Source organism: Leuciscus leuciscus (assembly GCF_965113295.1).
Source record: "Leuciscus leuciscus genome assembly, chromosome: 1".
Taxonomy (NCBI): domain Eukaryota; kingdom Metazoa; phylum Chordata; class Actinopteri; order Cypriniformes; family Leuciscidae; genus Leuciscus; species Leuciscus leuciscus.
Window position 1 is genome coordinate 44,691,517 of NC_138725.1, and position 22,369 is coordinate 44,713,885.

At 36.3% G+C, this 22,369-nt stretch overlaps 1 protein-coding gene across 1 annotated transcript; it reads left to right on the forward strand.

Annotated features, from left to right (window-relative positions):
• The first annotated feature begins 567 nt into the window (after positions 1-567).
• Positions 568-20,939, forward strand: mslna (mesothelin a). The gene is made up of 51 exons (XM_082188987.1): positions 568-722; positions 821-952; positions 1,046-1,251; positions 1,348-1,442; positions 1,548-1,663; positions 4,162-4,296; positions 4,386-4,460; positions 4,868-5,073; positions 5,599-5,668; positions 5,897-6,031; positions 6,121-6,323; positions 8,174-8,277; positions 8,419-8,537; positions 8,652-8,828; positions 9,043-9,074; positions 9,168-9,265; positions 9,381-9,403; positions 9,516-9,537; positions 9,624-9,651; positions 9,740-9,839; positions 9,921-10,061; positions 10,606-10,817; positions 10,909-11,045; positions 11,268-11,386; positions 11,471-11,626; positions 11,735-11,943; positions 12,038-12,120; positions 12,357-12,487; positions 12,570-12,695; positions 12,821-13,011; positions 13,105-13,196; positions 13,680-13,810; positions 13,952-14,076; positions 14,167-14,284; positions 14,372-14,584; positions 14,696-14,866; positions 14,954-15,106; positions 15,195-15,244; positions 15,344-15,476; positions 15,577-15,659; positions 15,742-15,871; positions 16,341-16,531; positions 16,679-16,769; positions 17,039-17,159; positions 17,801-17,988; positions 18,075-18,230; positions 18,327-18,460; positions 19,231-19,370; positions 19,520-19,614; positions 19,710-19,932; positions 20,403-20,939. Exons 3-51 carry the CDS (start codon positions 1,097-1,099, stop codon positions 20,483-20,485), a joined length of 6,219 nt encoding a protein of 2,072 aa, XP_082045113.1. The 5' UTR covers positions 568-722; positions 821-952; positions 1,046-1,096; the 3' UTR covers positions 20,486-20,939.
• Positions 20,940-22,369: the final 1,430 nt, after the last annotated feature.

The following is a 22,369-nucleotide window of genomic DNA, read 5'->3' on the forward strand; positions in this document are numbered from 1 at the left end:
ATATAATATTTAGAATAAAGAAGAAGATAATTATTCATCACATTGATCATTAATGCAATTTTTTCCCATGCAAGTTCAGTTTGTTTGAAATAATGCCATTTGTTACATTGTATTTGTTTTAGATCAGGGGTGTCTGTGTGAAAATGGCAAACTTTCAGCTTTCTGTGCTGTTTGCTTTAGGTAAGAGGAGCTGTTTTTTACTGATCTTAATCACCCAGTGCGAGAAATTTTTTTTTTTTAAATATATATTTAAAGAGACATGTTCATGAGTCACACTTTCTCTTTTGTAGGATTTGTCACACTGATAAACGGACAGGTATTTAGCACTTTCTGCACAGCATTATTTTGTGGATGCTGCTTGTTAAATGTTAGAATCAATTAAAAAAAAATGTATCCTTGGTAAATATTCATTCAATCATTTTCCAAGTTTTGCTTTATTGAAATTATAAATGAGTGTTCTTGCACACTAACTTTGAAAGAAAGAAAACGAGCTTGATTGCGGTGATGATGAATCATTTACCATTAACAATGAACAGTTTTATGGATATTTTTTTCTTTTTTCTACTTCTTCAGTGTGAGGTGAACTTTCAAAATGGTGCGTTTTGAATAATTTTTGCCACAAAACTGAATATTCCAGTTTACTCTTTTCTTTCATACATTCATTGTTTTTGTTTTTTGTTTTTACAGGCACAGTTTCTAATAATGGTTCAGCGTGCTCTTCAGTGAGTTTTTACCTTTTGATGCAATATGATGTGTGGGCAATATTAAGTTTCCATATTATGTGAATCATTCCTCACTTGTTTCCCCATTCCTCTTTCAGTTCTCAAATTCAGTGCTCAACAATGTCCTCACCTGTTCAGGGATAGGCCTACAACTTTCAGGCTTATCGCAGGGGAATCTCACTAATCTCAAAGCATTTACTGACTCAGCCTTTGATTTGTACACATTGCTGGTACAGTAAACCTGAATATCAACATATTTCAAACATATTAAAACTGCTCGTTAAAATTAAGTCATCTATTTAATTTTTTAATCATCCAAACAGAGATCTAGACTTAATGTTAGTCTTGTGGTGAGCTCCATCAATAACATCAGGATGAATGGGACAATAGTGGGAGCACTGAGTAATGTGGATTTTGCCAGGCTCTGGTTCCAAGTGAAGCTCAGTCCATACCTGTCATCACTGTCCAGAGAGACTCTCTCCTGCCTGAGTCAAAGCAGCAACCTCACCTGCCTGAGCTTCCAAGCACTGTTTGTATATCCCTAGGCTACATAAATCATGCTAATATTCTCAGATATTTTAGCTAATTGTTGAAGAAGAAAATCAACTTAATTTACATTTTACAGGGTACAGGATCTAAGCTCTCAAATCGGCCCTGAAAGAGAAAGGATGGTGTATCAGAACTTCATAAAACCTTTTCTGGCAAGAATTACATCTGACGGTAGGCCTGCTGTATTTTGTGCAATAATATATATTTTTTTTAGATGTCAGCTAGGCTACAGTTAAAAGAGGAGGTTCTTTGCTGACTTTGATTTTTTTTCTAAAGCTGGCTGTGTGTCAAGTGCAAAGAACACCAGCGAATGGTTAATAAAGAACTTCCAAAAATTCTCTACTAGCGCAAGTCTGGGAGATTTCAGAGCTCTGAAAACGGATTTTAATGGGGTAAGTAGATCAAACCGAGCAGTTGAATCATAGCTCCTGTTTGTATATTACAAGTGAAAGTTATTGACTTTTTATTAATTTATTTCTATGTACTGTATATTTTATTGCAATGTTGTAACTATTGTTTTTGTTTTTTTTTAAACCTGTACTATGGACCTTCCATTTTGAGTCCTGAATAAAGTTATTATTATTATATTATTATAGCATTAAAGCCTGTTCACTCCAATGACAATAATTATAACGGTAAAGATAGGGCCCTATTTTAATGATCTAAGCGCATGTCCGAATCCACTTTTGCTTTTTAAATAACATATATATAATATTGCGCCATTGACTTTAGACCAGGTTAGACCAGTCTATTCTGTTGCCTCAAAATAGCAATGTGCCAACAATGTGCCAGAACACACCTCGTTTTATGACAAGCACGCCCATGGGGGCACAAATGGGCACAAATGCATTTGCTATTTAAACAGCGTGGCGCTGGACGTGAAAATGATAACTGCGTTGGGCTGAAACTAGAAAGAAACACTTGCGTCGCACTTGGCGCTGCACTGCGCCGGGTGCAAAAATAGGACCCAAATAGTTTTAAAAATAGTTCCAAAATTCAAAAGAATAGTGCAGTCCACACCACAACTATAACTATAACGGCACAGTGGTAGAATATATATTTAGAATCTCTTTCACAACTATTTATTTTTCCAGCTGAGGAACGAGAAAAACATGAACAGCCAATCAGAATCCTTCCTGCATCAACGAGCTCGAGCATTTTAAAGTCCCCCCTGTAGTCAATAATTATGACCGCCGCTAGCGTAGCTAGCCGGTCATATAGGGATTGTCCGTTTTTTTTTTCCGTCACCTTACTGAATTTTTCGTCAACGATACCAGGGACACCGAAGCACCGGGGAACATGAAATTTGGTGGGCATGTAGCCCCACTAGACTTCTAAGGAAAAATTTCGTTTGGTCTCTGGGGGCCACTCCCCCCCCGCGCTGGGCCCCCCCAAACCCAAAAAAATGCCGTTTTTCCTAAATAACTACCTGAACCGTGGCACCGAGGATGAAGACATTTTTATGGTATGTTGGTCTACTAGACTTTTACGGAAAAATTTCGTTTGGTCCCCGGGGGCCACTTCCCCCCCCGCGCTGGGGCCCCATAAATTTTTCGTCAACGATACCAGGGACACCGAAGCACCGGGGAACATGAAATTTGGTGGGCATGTAGCCCCACTAGACTTCTACGGAAAAATCCCCCCCCCCCCCCCCCCCCCCCCCTACCTGAAATAACTACCTGAACCGTGGCACCGAGGATGAAGAAATTTTTATGGCACATCAACCTAGCCCATAATCACTCATTTGTGATTTGCGCCCCTCCCATAAAAAATGAAAATGCAATATTATTCTGCTTTAATCGCCCCTATCTTCAGTGGAGATGTTCAGAACTGCACCATATTTCATGTGTATGATTAACTTGACAACCTCTGGGGGTATCCTCTGCTAAGTTTTGTAGAATTTCATCCATGGGGGGGTATAAAATAAATTCATTTATGTGCACATTTAGTGACTGTACACTCATCGGCCTGTAGATGGTGCTGTTGAGCGAAGGGTTGCTGGTTTAGGATGATGATACTGTCACACACACACATGCAGGAATACAAACAAACGCAAGCATGCACACACACTGACATCCACACGCACAGACACACACCCATACACACACATACAAATCCACATGCACAGACACACACACACACAAACACACACGCGCACACATGTACGCACACATACATACACGCACAGACACACACACACACACACACACACACACACAGACACACACATACACAAATACACACACACACACACACACACACACACACACACAGACAGACATGCACATACTATTACTTTTTTTAGGTATATACATAAACACGCAATACAGCCAAATTACTCCACGTCATTTATTTTTGTGGAAAGCCAGTGCAGGCCTGAGCGGCGGTCATATTTTGTACCGCGATGCGGTACATCTAGTTTGAAGAAGTTTAGTCAGAAATAGAAAAAGAGGAGGAAGAGAGAATTATACAGGGTCGCCTACACAAGTCGGTGTATCAGAAAGATAATACGTTTTTATGTATCGCTCTCTTCAACGTCAGACCAGTTGCAACAAATTTTGTGACGAAGAGAACGCGTTTTTGAGATTGTCTTTGTTTCACTGCAGTTTTAAGAAGAAAATACTCAGCAATGGTGTTGACTTATGAATTTGAACATGGTTTCTTAAAGCATATTAAAAACACCACATAGACATATAGACAACATTAAAAACTTGATTTTCGCCACAGGGGATTTTAAAGAGGCAGATAACATTTAGACATTTATAATAAACTGAATGTTATCATCCTTTGGTGTGGAAGCTAATATAGTCGTCATTATAGTTATTGTTCTCGGTGTGAACGGGCCTTTACTGTTGAGGTCATTAATTTGAATCTTTGTGTTTCTTTGCAGTTGGATGTCCTAGAGAATCTCAGTCCAGAGCAGAAAGCTGAGCTGATCTTTCAGTTGAATACAACTGATGCCATCAATAAAGCCTTCCAGACTTTCCTGCAGCCGCTCACGGGCATAACATTTAACATTTCCGGTGTAAGAGTTTTGTATATGATAATGATTAAGTCCAATGATGAAACATGAATGAAGAAGATGATGCTAATTCTTGTCATATCTGTGTGCAGAACCTCTCAGACATCAAGGTAAATTTGAGACCACTGGGAAGATTCATCAGCTCATGTGTGACCATTGCTCAGACAGTAAGTGTGTGTGTGTGTGTGAGTGTGAGTGTGTGTGATATGAAATAGTATAAGCCTATTTAGGCCGGGATGTCAGTACTTAAATTTTTGAACATATGAATAGTTTGAAATGCCGAATGATTAATCAAATTATCTGTATTTATAAAGATTTGCTATTAAATAATCCCAAATGAATAATTCAAAGACATTACATTATTGTGGCAGATGAAAACAAGGAATAGACGTTAAAAAAGCTAGAAATTGGCTTTAGAGTCAATGTAATACATATACATAGCCTAATCCTATTAATTGCCTCTCTTAATTTTTCTTGTGCCAGGAGCATCACATTTTTAAAATGCCTTTAACTTAATTGCCTTAATATATGCATAAGCCTGTTTGACAGATTTTCTGGGTTTGTTCTCTTTCAGACAGATAGCAATATCAGAAACATAACGGAAAAGCTTCTGGTGAACTGGACCCTGAGCTATGACGCTAGCCAAACCTTAGTTACTTTTAACACCACCAACATCACTGACTGGTTCCAGAATGTGGTTATTCCTGTGGTGAAGAAATATCTGCCAGCTGACCAGACTTTACCTGAGAATCGCAAACCAGACATATTCAACGTTGTTTTGTGAGTAGCACTTCTGTCTGCATTATAAAATTAGAGCACTCAGAAGAAACAGGAGGTAAAAATGTAAAATTTTGCCTTTTTTTTTTTAAAGGCAACAAAGCGCAAAAAGTATTTTTAATCCTTATTTTTGTCTTGTTTTCCATTAAAACAAAAAGCAAATCTTATTAAAACATGATAAATTAATTTCACAAGGAAAATTGTACAAGATGCTAAGACAACTGTTTTCAGAGAATCTGGAATTAAAGCTAACTTTTGGCCCTCAGCTAAATAAACCGGCATTTAATAAATATATTCTCTGATAACAAGTTTGACTATTTTTCCCAATATCTCTAAGGATTATTTCATATCTGGAAAACAAGACAAACATTTACTGGAAAACAAAACTAAATGACTAATTAAGAAAAGGATTGCAGTGTATATATCGGATTGCCACTAGTACATAATGTACTTCAATTAAAAACATATGTTCCTCACAGCATGTCTGACTTGTTTTAACTAATGCTGTGCTCTTTATACATTTTTCAGTACTCCAGAATCTCAAACTGCAGATCCTGTCAACATTTGTAAAGTCACCAGCAATAATAGTTCCTGTCTTGTAAGTCTTTCATAAACCACAAGTTTTCATTCTTATGCATAGTTAACCACACCCTGATCAGGTCCAACAATGTCACACGTCTAGAGAATGTGAAAGATAAAACTACCACACAATGTTGTTTTGTTTGGAACACCTAGTACAAGATGCAAATATCTCAAACAGATTTACAGCACAGATATCAGCTGACTGCAGTTTTGGTATAAAGCTATACTTTCTGGTCATTTGCAGATATTGCAGACTGGAGATAGTCTGGCGAAAGCGATTACTTGTGTTGCTCAATCAAATCTGAGCTTCACTGAGGAAAACCTGCGACTTCTGATCACTAATCTCTCCATACCACTGCAGACACAGATGGAGCAATCCGTAAGGATACAAATAAAAATGAGGGGGAAAAAAATTGTGTGTGTTATATTCAACTGTCTTTTTTGACAAGACGTTTATTTTTTATTCAGGTACCAAGCTCATCTCAGAGCAACCTCACAGCCTTGTTTGCAGAACTTCCAGCTGAAAGCTTCACATCTGGAAATCTTGCTGATGTGGAGTTCATGAGATTCTGGTTCCAAATCAAGATGAAGCCTCTGCTGCCCAGAATTTCAAGAGAATTCTTGTCTTGCCTCGCCACCCGTAGCTTCAGCTGTCAGGCCTACAACGCCCTGTATGTTCCTCACATTCCGTTCAGCTGATATCTGAAAACTGTTCATTATCTAATCACAAACCAGACGATATTTGAGATTGACAGACTCACATCCTGCTTGAGATTGAATTCACTTTCTGGTTGTATGCGGATCCAGAAACACTATGGAAGCCCGTTTCCGCCATAGTTGAGTAAAAAAAATATATAATTCTGTAAGACATAATAATGAGAAACGTTTTCATAATTATGATTTAGTATTTAATTATATTCTTTCTCGTAATTATAACTTAACATCTCGTAATAATGAGAAACTTTCTCTCATTATAATGACTTCTACGCATGCGCAAAGCAGTGGAGCAGAAGGGAGTGCCACGCTAGCGACATCCGCTGGTCAAAGCCGTGTAAATGCATCATTCACAGCAAACATTGCACGCGCTGCAGTGAATAACATTAATGATAAATGATCTGTATATGAGACCGGCTTCCATACTAGATAGTATTTTATTCATTTGTAATATTCATTTGTATTTTTGTGATGAACAAGCAGCAACCATAGGCAGCAACACTGAAGGGTGATCCATGGATTTCAAATAGATGGAGTGCACTTATGTGTAAATGTCCCCAAAGTCATAAACATCTTAAAGGTGATTTCTGTATTGATATCTTCCAGATGAACCTGCACATCTAATGTCCGACCTAGGCGCATCCGCAAAATGCGTGTTATATTAACACATATACCCATATATTTTATGAAGATGTTACACTTAAACTTAACGAATGAATGTAATATTCCAACTTTAATCTAATAGTTTTGTAAATTCATGTAACACAATTTACATCGATGTGCACAATCAGGCGTACTTCGTTACCATGGTAACCGTCCTGCTTCTGCATTCCACTTTCACATCTTTTCGTGCGCATGGAAAAGTATGGAAGATATACTGATGGTTTTTTATTGATGTTATTTAATGATACTACAGATTGCACTTCGTAGATCACACTGACATTAATGAAAACAACTGTTTTGCAGAGCGTGCCATGTTTTTTGTGATGCATTTACACGGCTTTGACCAGCGGATGTCGCTAGCGTGGCACTCCCTTCTGCTCCACTGCTTTGCGCATGCGTAGAAGTGCGACAAAATAAGTCCTTACCCTATGGTCCTTACGAGTTTAAGTCATTATTACGAGAAAGTTACTCATTATTATGAGATGTTCAAGTCATTATTACGAGAAAGATTCTCATTATTATGAGATACTAACTCATAATTATGAGAAAGTTAATTATCTTTTCTAAAGTTATTATATAAGTTAAGTCTCATTATAAGGACTTAAAAAATATTTTTATTTTATTTTATTTTTTTACTCAACCGTGGTGGAAACGGGCTTCTATAATATACAAAAATTCAAAATTATTAATAATCATATAAAACCTAATAAAAATAAATAAAAAAAAGATAATAGTAATAGTGACAATAGAAATTATTATTAAATTAACCTATTATAAACAAGGTATTGTTTGATTTTTGCCTTCTAAAATATCTTGTTACTATTTCGGTGTGGCTAAAATTTAGTCAGTTTGTGAGTGAACTGTCTGAGTGAATCAAACTGAATCACGATTTCATTCATTTGCAAATCTGGCAACACTACTCATTATAAACAGCTGATGGAAAACACACATGACATAATTGTATCAATGAAAATTATTCTCAAGTCAGTGAACGGTAATCTCCATTGACATAATATTTTATTGTGGCACCGCAGTATTTCACTGGGACTTGTAAAAAGGATCTAGTGATGCCCCTGAGAAATGTGCTTGTCAAAAATAATTTTGTAATTGCTATCCTCTTACATCCTCTGTTTTATTTCTGCAGTTTTGTGGGGCTAAATAATAGTTTAGGACTGATGAACAATGCAACACAGAGATGGATCCTCAACGACTTCATTGTTCCTTTCCTGTCACAACGTCAAAACACAAGTAGATGTTATTTATCATTCAATTTAACAGACACATTAAGAGTATTGTTAGACTCTTCATAATTTAATTTGACACATAAAACTTTACAGGACTCCATATAAATGACCAGTAATGACCACCATTTTCACGTTGCCGTTTCAGGTGTCGATTGCACGTTGCCATTTTACAACAGTTCGGACTTCATCCAGCAAAACTTTGGCGGTTTCTTTCCGTTTGCACAGCTTCAAGTCATTTCAAAATTGAACCGCAATTTTTCAGCTGTGAGTCAAACGTTTTTGCTGTTAAGTGATGATTCGAGTAAAGACTGACTGAACTCATACATAAAAGCTTTGTAAATGTGTGCCAGTGAAGCTTGTGTCTCATGTCGTCTGCAGGTGGACGTGCTTCCTTTACTCACACCGGCGCAACTGGATGAACTGGTGTTCAGTCCTCCCGCTTCACCAGCAGAACGAACAAACATCCTCACAAAAGTCTTTGACTTCCTTCTTCAAACCCCTAACAGAGACAAACTAAACAACTTCCTCCCCTCTCTTCAGACTCAGGCCAGAAAGGTGCACAATGCCACAATTTAGATGGAACCTGTGTAGAAATACTTCATTTAATAATAATGATATTAATTATTATTATGTATTACTTTTTAAAAAAATATTTAAAACAAAATTATTATTACTATTATCGATGTTGTTGTTTGTTTATGTATCAACTTTATTATCCATTTTGTTCCTGTCCAACAATGCAATGTTTTCTCTTTTGTCTCTTTTGCAGGCAAACTTCAGTTGTGAAAACTACAAAATCTTGTAAGTGGCTTTTAAAAATCAGAACAAATAGCGATCTGGATGTATAAGTATTGATTAAGATCACGTTTGTTTTGTCTTTTCTCTGTGAATCAGCTTTGACAAGATGGATCAGACATTACAATCAGTCCCTTCTAACCAGTCTGAAGCCCTGCTGACGATCAGAGACTCAGTGATGATGATTCCTCCCGATGGTGAGGCAGAATCGAGCAATAACACTTGCTCATAAATACGTTGATCACATCAAAATAATTGAATGCAAAATTCCGCCCGATATTAAAGTGTGAATTGTGTTTTATTTCCGTCCAGAGTGCATTGAGAGACCGAGTCAAGTAAGTTACATTAAAAGATACATTTCATGTTCAGTAGATTGTGTCTGTTTTTATGTTTCAATGAAAATTTTTTTTTATAATTGTAATGCAACATTTGTTCTCACTCTTGCAGTGCACAACAACTCCTGTAAATGGTAAGTGACTGATTATATCCTACTTGATTTGAGATGTCAGTGATGTTTCTAAAACTTAAAGTCTTTGTTGTCTTGTCCTTTTCCAGAGTCTTCCCTCTGTGCAAGTGTCAACAGGTGAGCTTTTCTGTCTGCACTCAAATGAGTTAAAGCACTGAGGACACAATGGTCTGTAATACATGTTGCATGCTCTTCTGGTTTGCAGCTCTGCTTTGGATCATTTCTTGAACGTAACGGCTCCGAATGCAACAGGCCCACAGAATCTTTGCAACTTCACTGTGTTGCAGTTTGCCTGTCTATCAAAGGTAATATTACACAAGAGAAAAACACTTTGCTTTTTTTTAGTCATTGATTTAGTTTTAATAAAAGCTCATTTGTGTCATCAGTTGTCACAGTTAAACTCTCAACAAGTGGCCGTCGTGTTGGCTTGCAAACAGCCCAGCAATGTGGGAAAAGAGACCTGGAAGCTTTTCTTCAATAAAACCAGCGCAAACCTTGATGATGCACTGCTAAAATTTTCCAACATGGTAAGAAGCCTGTTTTTAATATCACACCACTGGACAAATTCTTGGGGCCAGGAAGATTTTATAATGTTTTGCAAAGAAGTCTCTTATGCTCACCATTATACTTATCATTATTACTCGTCTTCAGTGTCACATGATCCTTAAGAAATCATACTGATTTGATGCTTAAAAACAAAACATTATTAATGTTGAAAACTGATGTGCTGCTTAATATTTTTGTGGAAATTGTGATTAATTAGCATCCGTTTGACATAGAAATATTTTGTAACATTATAAATGTATTTACTGTCACTTTTGCTCAATTTAATGTGTCCTTGTTGAATAAAAGAAAAAAAAAAGAAAAAAAAAAATCTTACTTACCCCAGACTTTTGAAATGCAGTATATATATAAAATATAAAAAGAAAGTTACCAAAAAACAACAAATAAAAGTCTGAATTAATTTTAAACTAAATAAAAAAACACTTACCAACCCCATATTACATTATGTTATGTTATATTATGTTATATCATATTTAATGTGATATCTAAAATGTGTTTATTTTCCAGACTCCGAGTCCCAGCAATGTGTCTTTGTCTGATGTTCTGGATGTGCTTGTTGACGTCCGGGTCGATCGCTTTAGTCCTCAGAGACTGAGAGATCCTGTCTTCATTCGCTCATGGTTTCAGGGGCGACTAAAGCCCTTCTTACCATCAGTATCTCAAAGAGTCCTGTCCTGTCTCAGCAGCAAAAACCTCACCTGTGAAAGTTACCGCACAATGTAAGTTGGTCTTAGTTACATTGTACGAAGTGACAATGTAATTTTCAGACACTAAGATAAAAAATGAAATACGGTGTTTGTTATCTTTCAGCACTGAGGCTTTTGTGAATGCTCCTCTTCGAGATGGACAAGACGTGTGCAATCCACTGCAACCTAATGCCACTCAAAGACAGGATCTGGTCTACAAAGAGTTCATGAAAGCTTTCCTCTCTCGCAATGACACTGATGGTTGGTTTGGAATATTTTAACCCTCTTTGAATTCAACATAAAAGTATGCAAACGTTCACAATATGAAATAATTTGCACAAATATTGTGTCATGCCCCATTTAAAAGATCAAGTGCCAATGCCAAATACCACTCACTCCGTGAGCGAGACAATTTACAAATTTTGGATTCACATTAAACTAATATAATGAATCACAATGAAAATGTTCTTGTGGCTCTTTCAGATCCCAGGTGCCTTACAAATTCAACCAACAGTACGCAGTGGATCAACAGAAACTTTGGGCCGTTCGTTCAGTCGGCTCCCCTAACGGACCTTGTGGAACTGAACAGAAACTTCTCAGCGGTGAGTGTTAAATGTTGCAATTCATGCAAAATACCTATGAAAAAACAACAACCATTGTGACAGTCAATTTGTTTGTCAATTTAGGTGGATGTTCTACCTCTTTTGGGTCTGAAACAACTAGTTGAGTTTTCAGTCACTCCTGGTGCACTTAAGGATCCTCCAAGTGTCACCAATGTCACGCAGCTTGTTAAGGATTGCCAGCTCTCCACTTTCTTTGACCTCCTTTCCCAGAAAGTGAAGGTGTGAAAATGATGTTCATACTAATACAACTTTTTTTAAAAGTACTAAAAAAACTTTTTAAAGAGTAACTATACTAATGGTGCAATGATATTATTGTCTCCTGTCCAGGACGCCCGACTCACACCAGATGTAAATGCAGCACTGATAAAACAGATATTTGACAGAGCCAACCTGTCTAATATAAATGTCACTAATCAGGAAGTTCTAGTCTGGTTCCAGGACAGACTAAAACCTCTGTTAGCCAACCTTTCAGAAAGCCTTGTGTCTCCGTTTTTTTCCATCCTCAGCACAAGGGACTGCAATATCACTCAATCCGCGTAAGAACAAAAGATCTGTACATTGCATTTATGTAAGTATACATTGGAACACGTTGAAAGAAAACATTATACACTGTTTATTTTCCATTTACAGACTGAGGCTGTTAAACCTAGAATCTTCAATACCCACAAATACCAAAAATGCGATCTACAACAGCATTCTTCAGTCCTTCAGAGGTATTTCTTCATTAAACATCACATAAAAGTCATTGAGTGATGATACAACTAAAAAAATAAACAAAAAAAAGAATAAACTTAGTAATTTTATAAATATATAAACAGTACATTTTATACTTATAAAATGTAATAAATAATATTTAGAAATGATTTTATTTATTTTATCAGTATCTTGTTTTAGTCACTTAACATCGGATAAGATACAACAATTTATGTTTTTTTTCTTTTTCTTGCAGGGCCACAGCCTCTGAGGTGCTACAGCAACAACAGCTTTATCACGTTCCTAAACGAAAGCCTGTTCGGCTTTGGGCCGCTTCCAAATCTGACCACCTTCCTCTCTCTGATACCACAACCTCGGATATCTGCGGTACGCTCCATATCAACTCTACAGTTCTGATGCTCAGTGTAGATGATGTAACTGTAACTGGTGTTTAATTCATGTATTTCAGCTCGTAAACTCTATATCTCCTTCGGAGCTGGGAACATACCTCAGACAGCTGGAAGTGGCGAACAATGATTCACAAATCTGTGTCATCTTTAACAACTTTGTCAGAACCCCTGAGTTCTTGGACACCGTGAGTTTTGCTTTATTTGCACATAATACAATGTTCAAAACACATTTATGTAGAGACACTTACATATAGTAATATTACAGTTCAACGTTTTAATCATCGTGCTTTCTTATTTTATTTTTTTGCAGGAAGATGTTCCAGATAATCTTAAAAGCGCCATCCTTCCCTGTGTCTGGCCTCTGGCACTGAAAAGTGACAATCAGACGGAAATTGATTTGTGGTTTGACCGTAGATTGAGGCTCTACTTGAAGTTCCTGAACAACAATACACTAGCGTCAAAAGACACACTGAATGCATCTTGCCTGTCATACAGGAAACTGTAAGTGCAAATGGCTACAGTCAAATTTGTTTGCTCGGAAGTTTAAATGCAAAGTCTTTTGTAACTTTTAAAGTGCTTTCTCTGTTCTTCTAGGGTCAATGTTTTAGGCAACAATTTCACCTTTAATGGTTCTCTGATTTCCCGTGCAGATGTGTACACCACCATTAAGACCTATCTGAAAGCAGGTGAATTAGTCTTTTTTTTCTCTTCAAAAATGTACTCCTATATATTAAAGAAATTAATACTTTTATTCACCAAAGATCAAAAGTGACAACAAAGACATTTATAATATTACAAAAGATTTTTATTTCAAACAAATGAATAACTCTATTCATTAAAAAATCTTGGGCAAATATATGATGGTTTCCACAAAAAATATTAAACAGCACAACAGTTTTTAACATTGATAATATAAAATGTTTCTTGAGCAGCAAATCTTCATATTAGAATGATTTTTGAAGGATCATGTGACACTGAAGATGAGTAATGAGTAATGATGCTGAAAATAAATTATGCTGGAAAAAATTCCTTTTAAAAAATGTATTAAAATAGTAAACTGTTATTGAGTTGTAATAATATTTAACAATATAACTTTTTTTCTTACTGAGATATATGTATATAATGAAAAATAACAAAATGTTAATTTTCTTGCATTTATTACATTTCAGACACTGCTCCAAAATGCTACAACCAATCTGACGCAACACTTAACTCAACTGCGTGGTTTGTAAACCACATTGGTATATTTATAACTTTTCTGAGTCTGGACGATCTCTACTCTTTCGGTTCTGAGAGCACGGTATGAACTATATCCACTTGTTTGCATAGATAAACCATCAATACACTTGATTTATCATCAGACCATGTTTTGTGTGACATTATACTGGTGAAAGCGAATTAATACATATTGCTTATTCCTGTCCCATTTTGTTGTTTACAGATACAAATCTTCACCGTGAACCCTGAAAACTTAAAACTTTTCGATCAAAAGACACTTCCAAAGAATGTGCTCAGCCGCTACACTGAACTCCTTTTTCGGCAAAACCCCAGCTTTAGTTTGTTTGAGTAAGTTTGAACTGAGACCAGATCAAAATCTCAGAGCGTTCTCTGAGTTCAGTTGTTGTCAAAGCATTAACTTTGTTCTCTGTGCTCTAGCTTGCCTTTAGTTTTGCAGTGCGATGCCCCAGTATCAACCTTTACAGCACTAAACGAGAATCAAACTCTTACTATTCTTGCAAACTTTAAGTCATCTTGCTCCAATGTGGATCCTGCAGTAAGTATTCCATTATAACCCAAAGTCAAGTCATTTCTTCATGTAACTTTGTTGTAACTGGCTGATATTCCTTATACACGTCTTCAGATATCTACAGCCCTTGCGGGAAACATCAAAACCATTGATGCTAATGCTATTAGCAATTTGGGAAATGAAGTCGTTGGCTTAACAACTGCACAATTAAACTCTGCATCTCCAGCGGTTCTTCTCAATGGGCTCTCAACACTGAGCAATGTGTCTGGATGGAGCTTTGGACAAGCCCAGACAATCATAAAAGTGCTTCTCAGTGGAACATTTCAGGTATTATTTAAGTCTTCAATGGAAGTAACTTTCCTTAAAAGTTGTTGAAATTACCTCTTCATCAGAACCTCAAAATCCTACAAAAGAAATAACTTTTTGTACTTTCTACAGTTCACCAATTCCAGCAGCTTGCTGAATATTGGATCCCTGATTGGTGGGATCCCTTCAACAATACTGACATTGATTGTTCCGGCACAAATTCTCGAAACATCTAAAAACATAGAATTTATAAGAAACATACTGAGTGCCCCAGATATTGTTCAGAAGACCTTTGTGACCCAGGTATGCGAACAACATTCATGCGTATTTAGAGACATTTCGAGTGCAAACCATATAAAGTTGGGTCTTAAACGTCTTTTCTATCTCTAGATAATCAAAGTGGGTTCGACACCATCTGACCTAGTGACAAACATTCCCGATGATATGGCTGTTCAGATTCCAAGAAACTTTGTGAATATTCCCTCCAATTTAAATGTAACAGTCGTGAAAATGTTTAACAAAAAAAAATGGAAACCTGAACAGGTACTGTAACTTACAAAAATAAAAACATCCATTATATAGTTTTTACATGTAGATTATTTTTCTGCTAATGGCATGTTTTTATTTATAGGCAGTTCTGTTCTTTGATACTGTTGCAAATGCTTTTGAACAAACTGATGAGTAAGGATCTTTGCAAACTTTTTTTAAACTGGTTTATGCAAAAATACATTGAGTATGCATTGAAAGTAACAATGGTAAATGCATGACTTTTTTCTACAGACTGTCGGTGGACGTTTTGCAAGGATTTACATGCTCCCGTGTACAGACACTTTCCCCAAATAAAACCAAAGGCCTGATCAAAGCCTGCCGACGGAGATCAGGCAGACCTAAGGTGGTGCTGAGCGAGACTCAGGTGAGAGCTGACAAAAACTGGTATTCAAAAATGTGTTCAGTTGAGCTTAAAGTCAAAACGTGAACAAATTAACATGATTTGTTGCTAATTGTTTTCCTAGCTGACTTGCATGTACAACATTATTAGAAAGGACTCAGTTGTGGATTTTACCAGCTATCCTCCTGATATGTTGCTGTACTACAAGTAAGTTCTATCTGTAATTTTATTAATGTTCAGAAATTGTTCAATGAACTATTCTGTTAAAGTTGTCTGTTGTCCTCCTCAGTTATGAAACAATCAACAAAACCTTCTGCAAGGCATATTTCGCTGAGGTCGGAGCAGCAGATCTCTCGATCTTTTCAAGCACACTGAGTGGAAGAAGGGACATCTTGTGGAGAAATGCTGTAAATTGCTTTGTAAGTATCGTCCAATGATATTGATTATTTAAGGCCCAGACACACCAAACTGACATCAGAGAACTAGCAATGACGAAACCCGACTGCGGTGTCGCCTGCATATAGGCCAAAATATTGTGCTTGAACACACTGCAAACTAGCATGTTGAGAGGAGCAGATGGCAGTAGTTATTCCAAAAAGCCAAATCGTCACTTCGGTTTTTCTTTTCTTGTGCACTGGTTCACTAAGCTAAACAGCCAATCAGAGCGATTTCTCTCACCAAAGGGCTCAGCCGCAGATTTAACATATGCTCAGTTAGCCGAAAAGCCACCAACACTGTTGTGTAATTGTCCAAATTGTGTGTAAAATGCACTGCAAAAATCAGCTCAACGACGGCCCGACGATGTCCGATTGTCGGCTTGGTGTGTCACGGCCTGAAGATATTATGATTTAATATTTTTATTAAAAATGTACATATTGTACAATTCAGGGCATTAATGGAACAAGCATCCAGAAACAGGATTTAGCAGTGCTGGGCAACTTGGCATGTGCTGCGAATAGTGACTTCATTAAAAACTCAGACCCAGAAATCCTTGAGAACTTGAAGAACTGCAATACTCTCTCAACTGAGCAAATATCAGCCATGGAAGCTGTTCTTATGAAGGGAACTTCAAAATATGGGCAAGTTATCTTGATATTAAAGGATTTGGAGTCAACTTATCATGCAGAGAATCTTTTTTTTTTTTTGTCCTGATTCTGTTCATTAGTAAAACAAAGTGCACTGGTTATGACTGTCTGGTAATGAAAGATTATGATTGTATTATTTAGACCATCAAGCAGCTGGAATCAGAAAACGCTTAGTGATCTGGGAATTCTGCCCTTGTACTTCTCACAAGCGTTTTGGGGATCATTCACACAGGTACATTACATATGAAAATCATACACAGTTGAGCTTCACTGTAAAACTAAATTTGTTAAGTAAAACCTGGATTGCGTTTTACAAGACAATACAGTTTTAGCCAAAATTGTACATTTATTTCAATGTTACCTGTCATTTCTTTGTAATTATTATTGGTGAATTTTACTAGCAATTTCTGAGTGAAACTGTTTCAAAGTAAAACCTACACCAGATTTCAGTAAACACTGACTAAACCTGTAATATTTAAATGTCCCTCTTGTTTTAAACAGAGAGATTTGAGCAAGTTCCTCAAAACCTTCTTAAAATTTGTGCGTGTACGAAACACACCAAAACCACAACTGAAAAGTCTGTTTAGAGCAATCATTGTAACCGGAAGAGCCAGAAGATCAGGTATGCCATATTTATCTCAGAGATTTTTTTTATATATATATTCTCATATTTTTACAATTAAACAATGTTGTCCTGAGTGTGCAAGTGTGATCCATATCCACCTAGTTTTTCAATGTGAAAGTAATCTATTTCAGATTTATTAGCTGCTATATGTAAATAACTAGAAGAATAACGAAGTGCAGTAAACAGTAAAACTATTTACCATTGGTTACGTGATTTGTGATTGAAACCAGTTTATGATTTCAATAATAAGTTCAAATAAACTTTTAACAAACACCAGTTTGCATTATCATGACGGAGTGTTTTTGATCGGATTCAAGTTCAAGTTGCAAATGGCGCCCGCTCTTATGTTAAAAATAAAGTGGATAGAGTATGGAAGCTTGTTTCCCCCATGGAAAAAAATTAAAGTTAATTACGACCTTTTATCTCACAATTATGACTTTGTTTCTTGTAATTGCAAGTTTATATCTCACAATTCTCATTCTATAAACTCGCAATCGCAGAGAAAAGTTAAAATATTGTGAGATAAAATGTCACAATTACCTTTTTTATTTTTTATTCCGTGGTGGAAACGAGCTTCCATAATAGAGTAACTTTTAACCACAAAATTTCCTAAATCATTTGTTCACTTGTGTTTCAAGTGGGTGACTGTACCAAGGGCTTCATCACTAGTACTAGCATCAGCGATGACGCCTTCCCCTTTGGATATGATGCGTCGCAGTTCAGCAACTGTCTGAATGCTACTGTAGTGAGGGACAACCTCGCTAGCCTGTGTGAAAAGATTGAGGATAGCGCCTTCCAGAGAATCATTCTGGACAAACTCAATGAGGTAATATGTCATATATTAAGATCTGATCAAATCATCCAGGACATCCAGGACAGTTTTAATGTATATGCATTGCTCTTGTCCATCAGATATCACCAAATGGCCTTTCAGAGGATCAGGTCCTGGTGCTGAAGTCAGTGTCCAGGAGCGCAACAGCAAATGATATAAGCAAGTGGAACATCACTAAAATCGACACACTGGCTGCGCTGATGAATTCCAATGATGGCGAATGGACCCCTGAACTGGTGAAGATTTTGACATGAATTTTCTGATGAATCTTACTTCTTTTACAGATGCCAACTATTTGGTTTTGTATCTTTGGTTTGTTTTCTATCTTTCAGAGCAAACAAATCATTACCAAATACCTAAGCGCTAACAATAATCTGACTGCCACTGAGCTGAATGTAGTGAAAGGACCAAATCTCTGCTCTCTGAATGTCAACACATTGTCAACAATATCGCCTGACAGCATACGGTAAAGACTTAAGCCAGATATAGTACTCTGAAATGTTGATTATTGTTGATTATATATATATATATATGCACACACACACACACACACACACACACACACACACACACACACACACACACACACACACACACACACACACACACACACACACACACACACACACACACACACACACACACACACACACACACACACACACACACATGCTATTTTTCAAAAGTTTGGGGTCTGTAAGATTTTTTCATGTTTTTGAAAGAAGTCTCTTATGGTCACCTAGCAGCAATTATTTGATCAAAATATAGCTATATAACAGCAATATTGTGAAATATTAAATACAATTCAAAATACATTTGATTGAATTTTAAAATGTAATGTATTCCTGAATTTTCTGCATGATTCCTCCCATCTTCAGCGTCACATGATGCATCAGAAATCATTATAATATCCAGAAACATTTCTTATTATTATCAATGTTGAAAACGGTTAACTACAGCTGATTAATATTTTTTGCGGAAACCAATTAGCATTTTTTCAGGATTGTTTGGTGAATAAAATTCAGCAAAGATTTCTTCGAAATAGAAATGTATTTTAACATTAAAAATGTCTGTACTGTCACATTTTATGAATTGAATGCATCCTTGCTGAACCCCACATTTTTTTAATGGTATTGTGTGTGTGTATATATATTTTTCCTGACAATACATAGTTATATATTTGTATTGCATTTTATGCTTAATCACAAGATTTCTCTGTGTCATCCTCAATAACAGCCTGACCGATGCTTTGGATGTGTCTCAATGTTCATCTGACAACAAGAAGGCCCTCTTCACCATTGCTAACAGAGCATTTCCCATACCTGTAAACCAGAGTGAAATTCTGTCCATTTTCCAGTTAATGGATCCCTTTCTTGGTAAGTGAGCGCTATACTTGTCAAATCAAGCCCACCGAATGCACATGCACCTTGACGAATCATCATGCCACTTTTAAAATACCAGCTCTGGTGTGCACACAGATTGACAAACAATCAGTTCACTTTACGCTTTTCTTGTTTTCTTGTAGGTGGTGCAGATCTAGCTTACATTAAGAATCTGACAAAATATAATGTCAGCATGAGCCTGTCCACTTTCAGAAATCTGGATGCAAACGTGATCTCGGTGAGCAAAGAAAATCATTTTATATTTGTAAAATCTCAACCTCTATGTTTTCATCATGTATACACATCACAACGTCCACTTGTTTTATGTTACAGAGCCTCAGTGTGTCAGAGGTCGTGGGTCTTCTTGGTAACAATTTGCAGGATCTGAAAACATTTGAAAATGAAACGGCCGTGCGGACCTGGATCTCACTGCAGTCCCAGTCGGAGCTGGACAAACTGGGTATCGGTCTGACTGGAGGGAAAGCAGACCTAACAACTGTGGTCACGACTGTCACACCTACCACTGCTACCACTAAGATTACTTCAGGTGCTCCAGGTGAGGTGTCAAAAAATAATCTTAAACCCTGCCATCATTTACTCACCCTCATGTCGTTCCAAAAACTACAATATTTTGTATGAAAACTGAATTTTGACTGAACAAAACCAGACGGAAATGTTTATAATACGTGAATAAAATCAAATCTGTTCATCATATAAAGTGACCATGTCTCTTATAAACCGCTCCATTCGTATGGATTCGTTTTAAGATCAGATGTCTTTATGAACGTTTTGAAGTATCAGAGTTTAGGGTGAATAGACTTTCAATCTCTCAGATTTCATTGAAAGATGAACATAAGTCTTATTGTTTTGGAATCACATGAGGGGGAGTAATTAATGACAGAATTTTCCTTTTTGACTGAACTAACCCGACAAGTTTTCAAATGTATTATTATAAGTGATAATCATTTTAACCTATTATACATACAACCTATTATAAATCATAACTTTATGTTGTTGTTTTTCAAGGAATTGGACGCAGTGGATGGTCAGTTTCTCTCAGCATACTTGTACTCATTTTTACCATCATCAAAGTGGAGATTATGCACTGACCCCAAATCAGCCACAGTCATTTTACCAAATAATGCAACTATGAGACTCTCCAGTGGACTAAATATATAAATATATAGAATTATTACAATCTAGTCTATTTAATCTGTTTAAAATCACAATTTTTTTTGGCTTGTCATTTGCCTTATTCTATAATTCATCCTATTCATAATTGTCCTATATATATATATTGTAATTGACATATATGGAAAGAGGAATGTTTTACTAATAGTCCAAGCAAAGGATATACAACATTTTGATTGAAATACGTATACAACTCTTACACAATAAAGCTTCTATATTTAAGTGCTTCAAATATTTAGAATCGTGATATGAATGCCTTTACTTTAGCATCATAAAACAATGTAATGTTCTATGACTGGTGCCTATTTATTTATGATAATGTCAAATGTAATCATTCTGAAATGAATAAATGGTACTCTATGATGAACAAAATTACAGCTATTCGGTTGTATTCTTTCTTCGTAAGTTAGCTTACATTTTATATATATATATATAATGAGAGAGAGAGATTTTGAAGTTAGGAATAAAGATACTTACACACGTATGATTACACACACATTGCTGACTGAGTATTAACTGTTTACATGAAGGTTCCAAAAATTAAGTGAAGAAAAAACTACAGTAATCTACAGTAACCTTTTTATTGATTACATGATCACGTTATTCTAACAAAGGGTAGTACATTTTTCATAATTTACTGCCATGACATTCATATAAAGCCTATGTTTATATATGTTCAGAAGGTTTTCCAGGTTTGTGGAATCGCACACACAGACCAGAAGTCATGTGCTGATCAATGAAAACTGAGATCCACACAGTATGTGATCACTGGAACACATTAATTATGAATTATCACTCAGTGAGTCATTTAACCACTTATTACTGTCTTTGAAAGGCTATTGTCTTTAAAACACATTAAAATGTACAAATTCACACCATTTCATATTTACATGATATGCAGGGATACCTCCACTTGTTTTGTCATCTGAACCTCTTTGACCTAATATTTGTTCTTGAAGTACCCCCTGAGATTTTAAGGTAAAAGTTTAGATCAATAATAATAAATAAGTAAATAATAAATAATAATAAAATTAAGTTCACAGTTCTCTGATGTCAGTAAATGGTCATATGACATGCAAGCAAACATAAATTATTTCAGATTTTCCTATCTGATTATCCAATTCAAAACAATTTGATAAACGAGGTCAACGTAATCAAAAGGTATTCCGATTATATTACTTAAAAGCCAGGGCCCGTATCCCTAAAGATTCTGAGAATCCTCTCAGAGAGCTCCTAACTTAACCTAAAAATTCCTTGCCAGGAGTTTTAGCTTAGAAGTGATTCCAGAACATTTTCAGTGAACTCTGAGCAAGGAATGGATGGAAAATCCTATCTTAGTGAGGAGGTGTGGTTGACCCCGTTGCTAGGTATGAGTCATCATTTCAAAAGCCGTAATTGGTTGATCCTACAAGTTTGATGAAAATGAACTTTTGGTGATAATGAGCAAAGGATGTACCCTCAAATCAATAAACATAATTATACACTCTAATCTTATGCAGACTGTAATTGTAAATAATATTTCACATTCAAGAAAATATCTGGAAAATGAATAGTAAGCTGTAGGGGTTATAGCCTAACATTAGAATCTAAAATATGTGAAAACTTAAGCTCATTACACCCTGTTCAAATAATGATTCATGTCTTATTTGCTCATATTAATATCCTAGCTGGCATATTTTGTACTTTCACTCCCATATGGACCCCATTGAAAACAAGATGGCCTATCTCAAGGGGCTGTCCTTAATGAAGTAGAAATTGCAACGTTACAACTCAGTGTGGTCTTAACGAGGGTAACACAGCTC

What these genes read in the sequence shown, in the direction of transcription:
- mslna (XM_082188987.1), top strand. Translation starts at nt 1,097, where the DNA reads ATGAATGGGACAATAGTGGGAGCACTGAGTAATGTGGATTTTGCCAGG. An exon ending in TGTCAGGCCTACAACGCCCT is followed by an intron (nt 6,324 to 8,173) that starts GTATGTTCCTCA and finishes TTATTTCTGCAG; the next exon opens with TTTTGTGGGGCTAAATAATA. An exon ending in TTCTCAGTGGAACATTTCAG is followed by an intron (nt 14,585 to 14,695) that starts GTATTATTTAAG and finishes TACTTTCTACAG; the next exon opens with TTCACCAATTCCAGCAGCTT.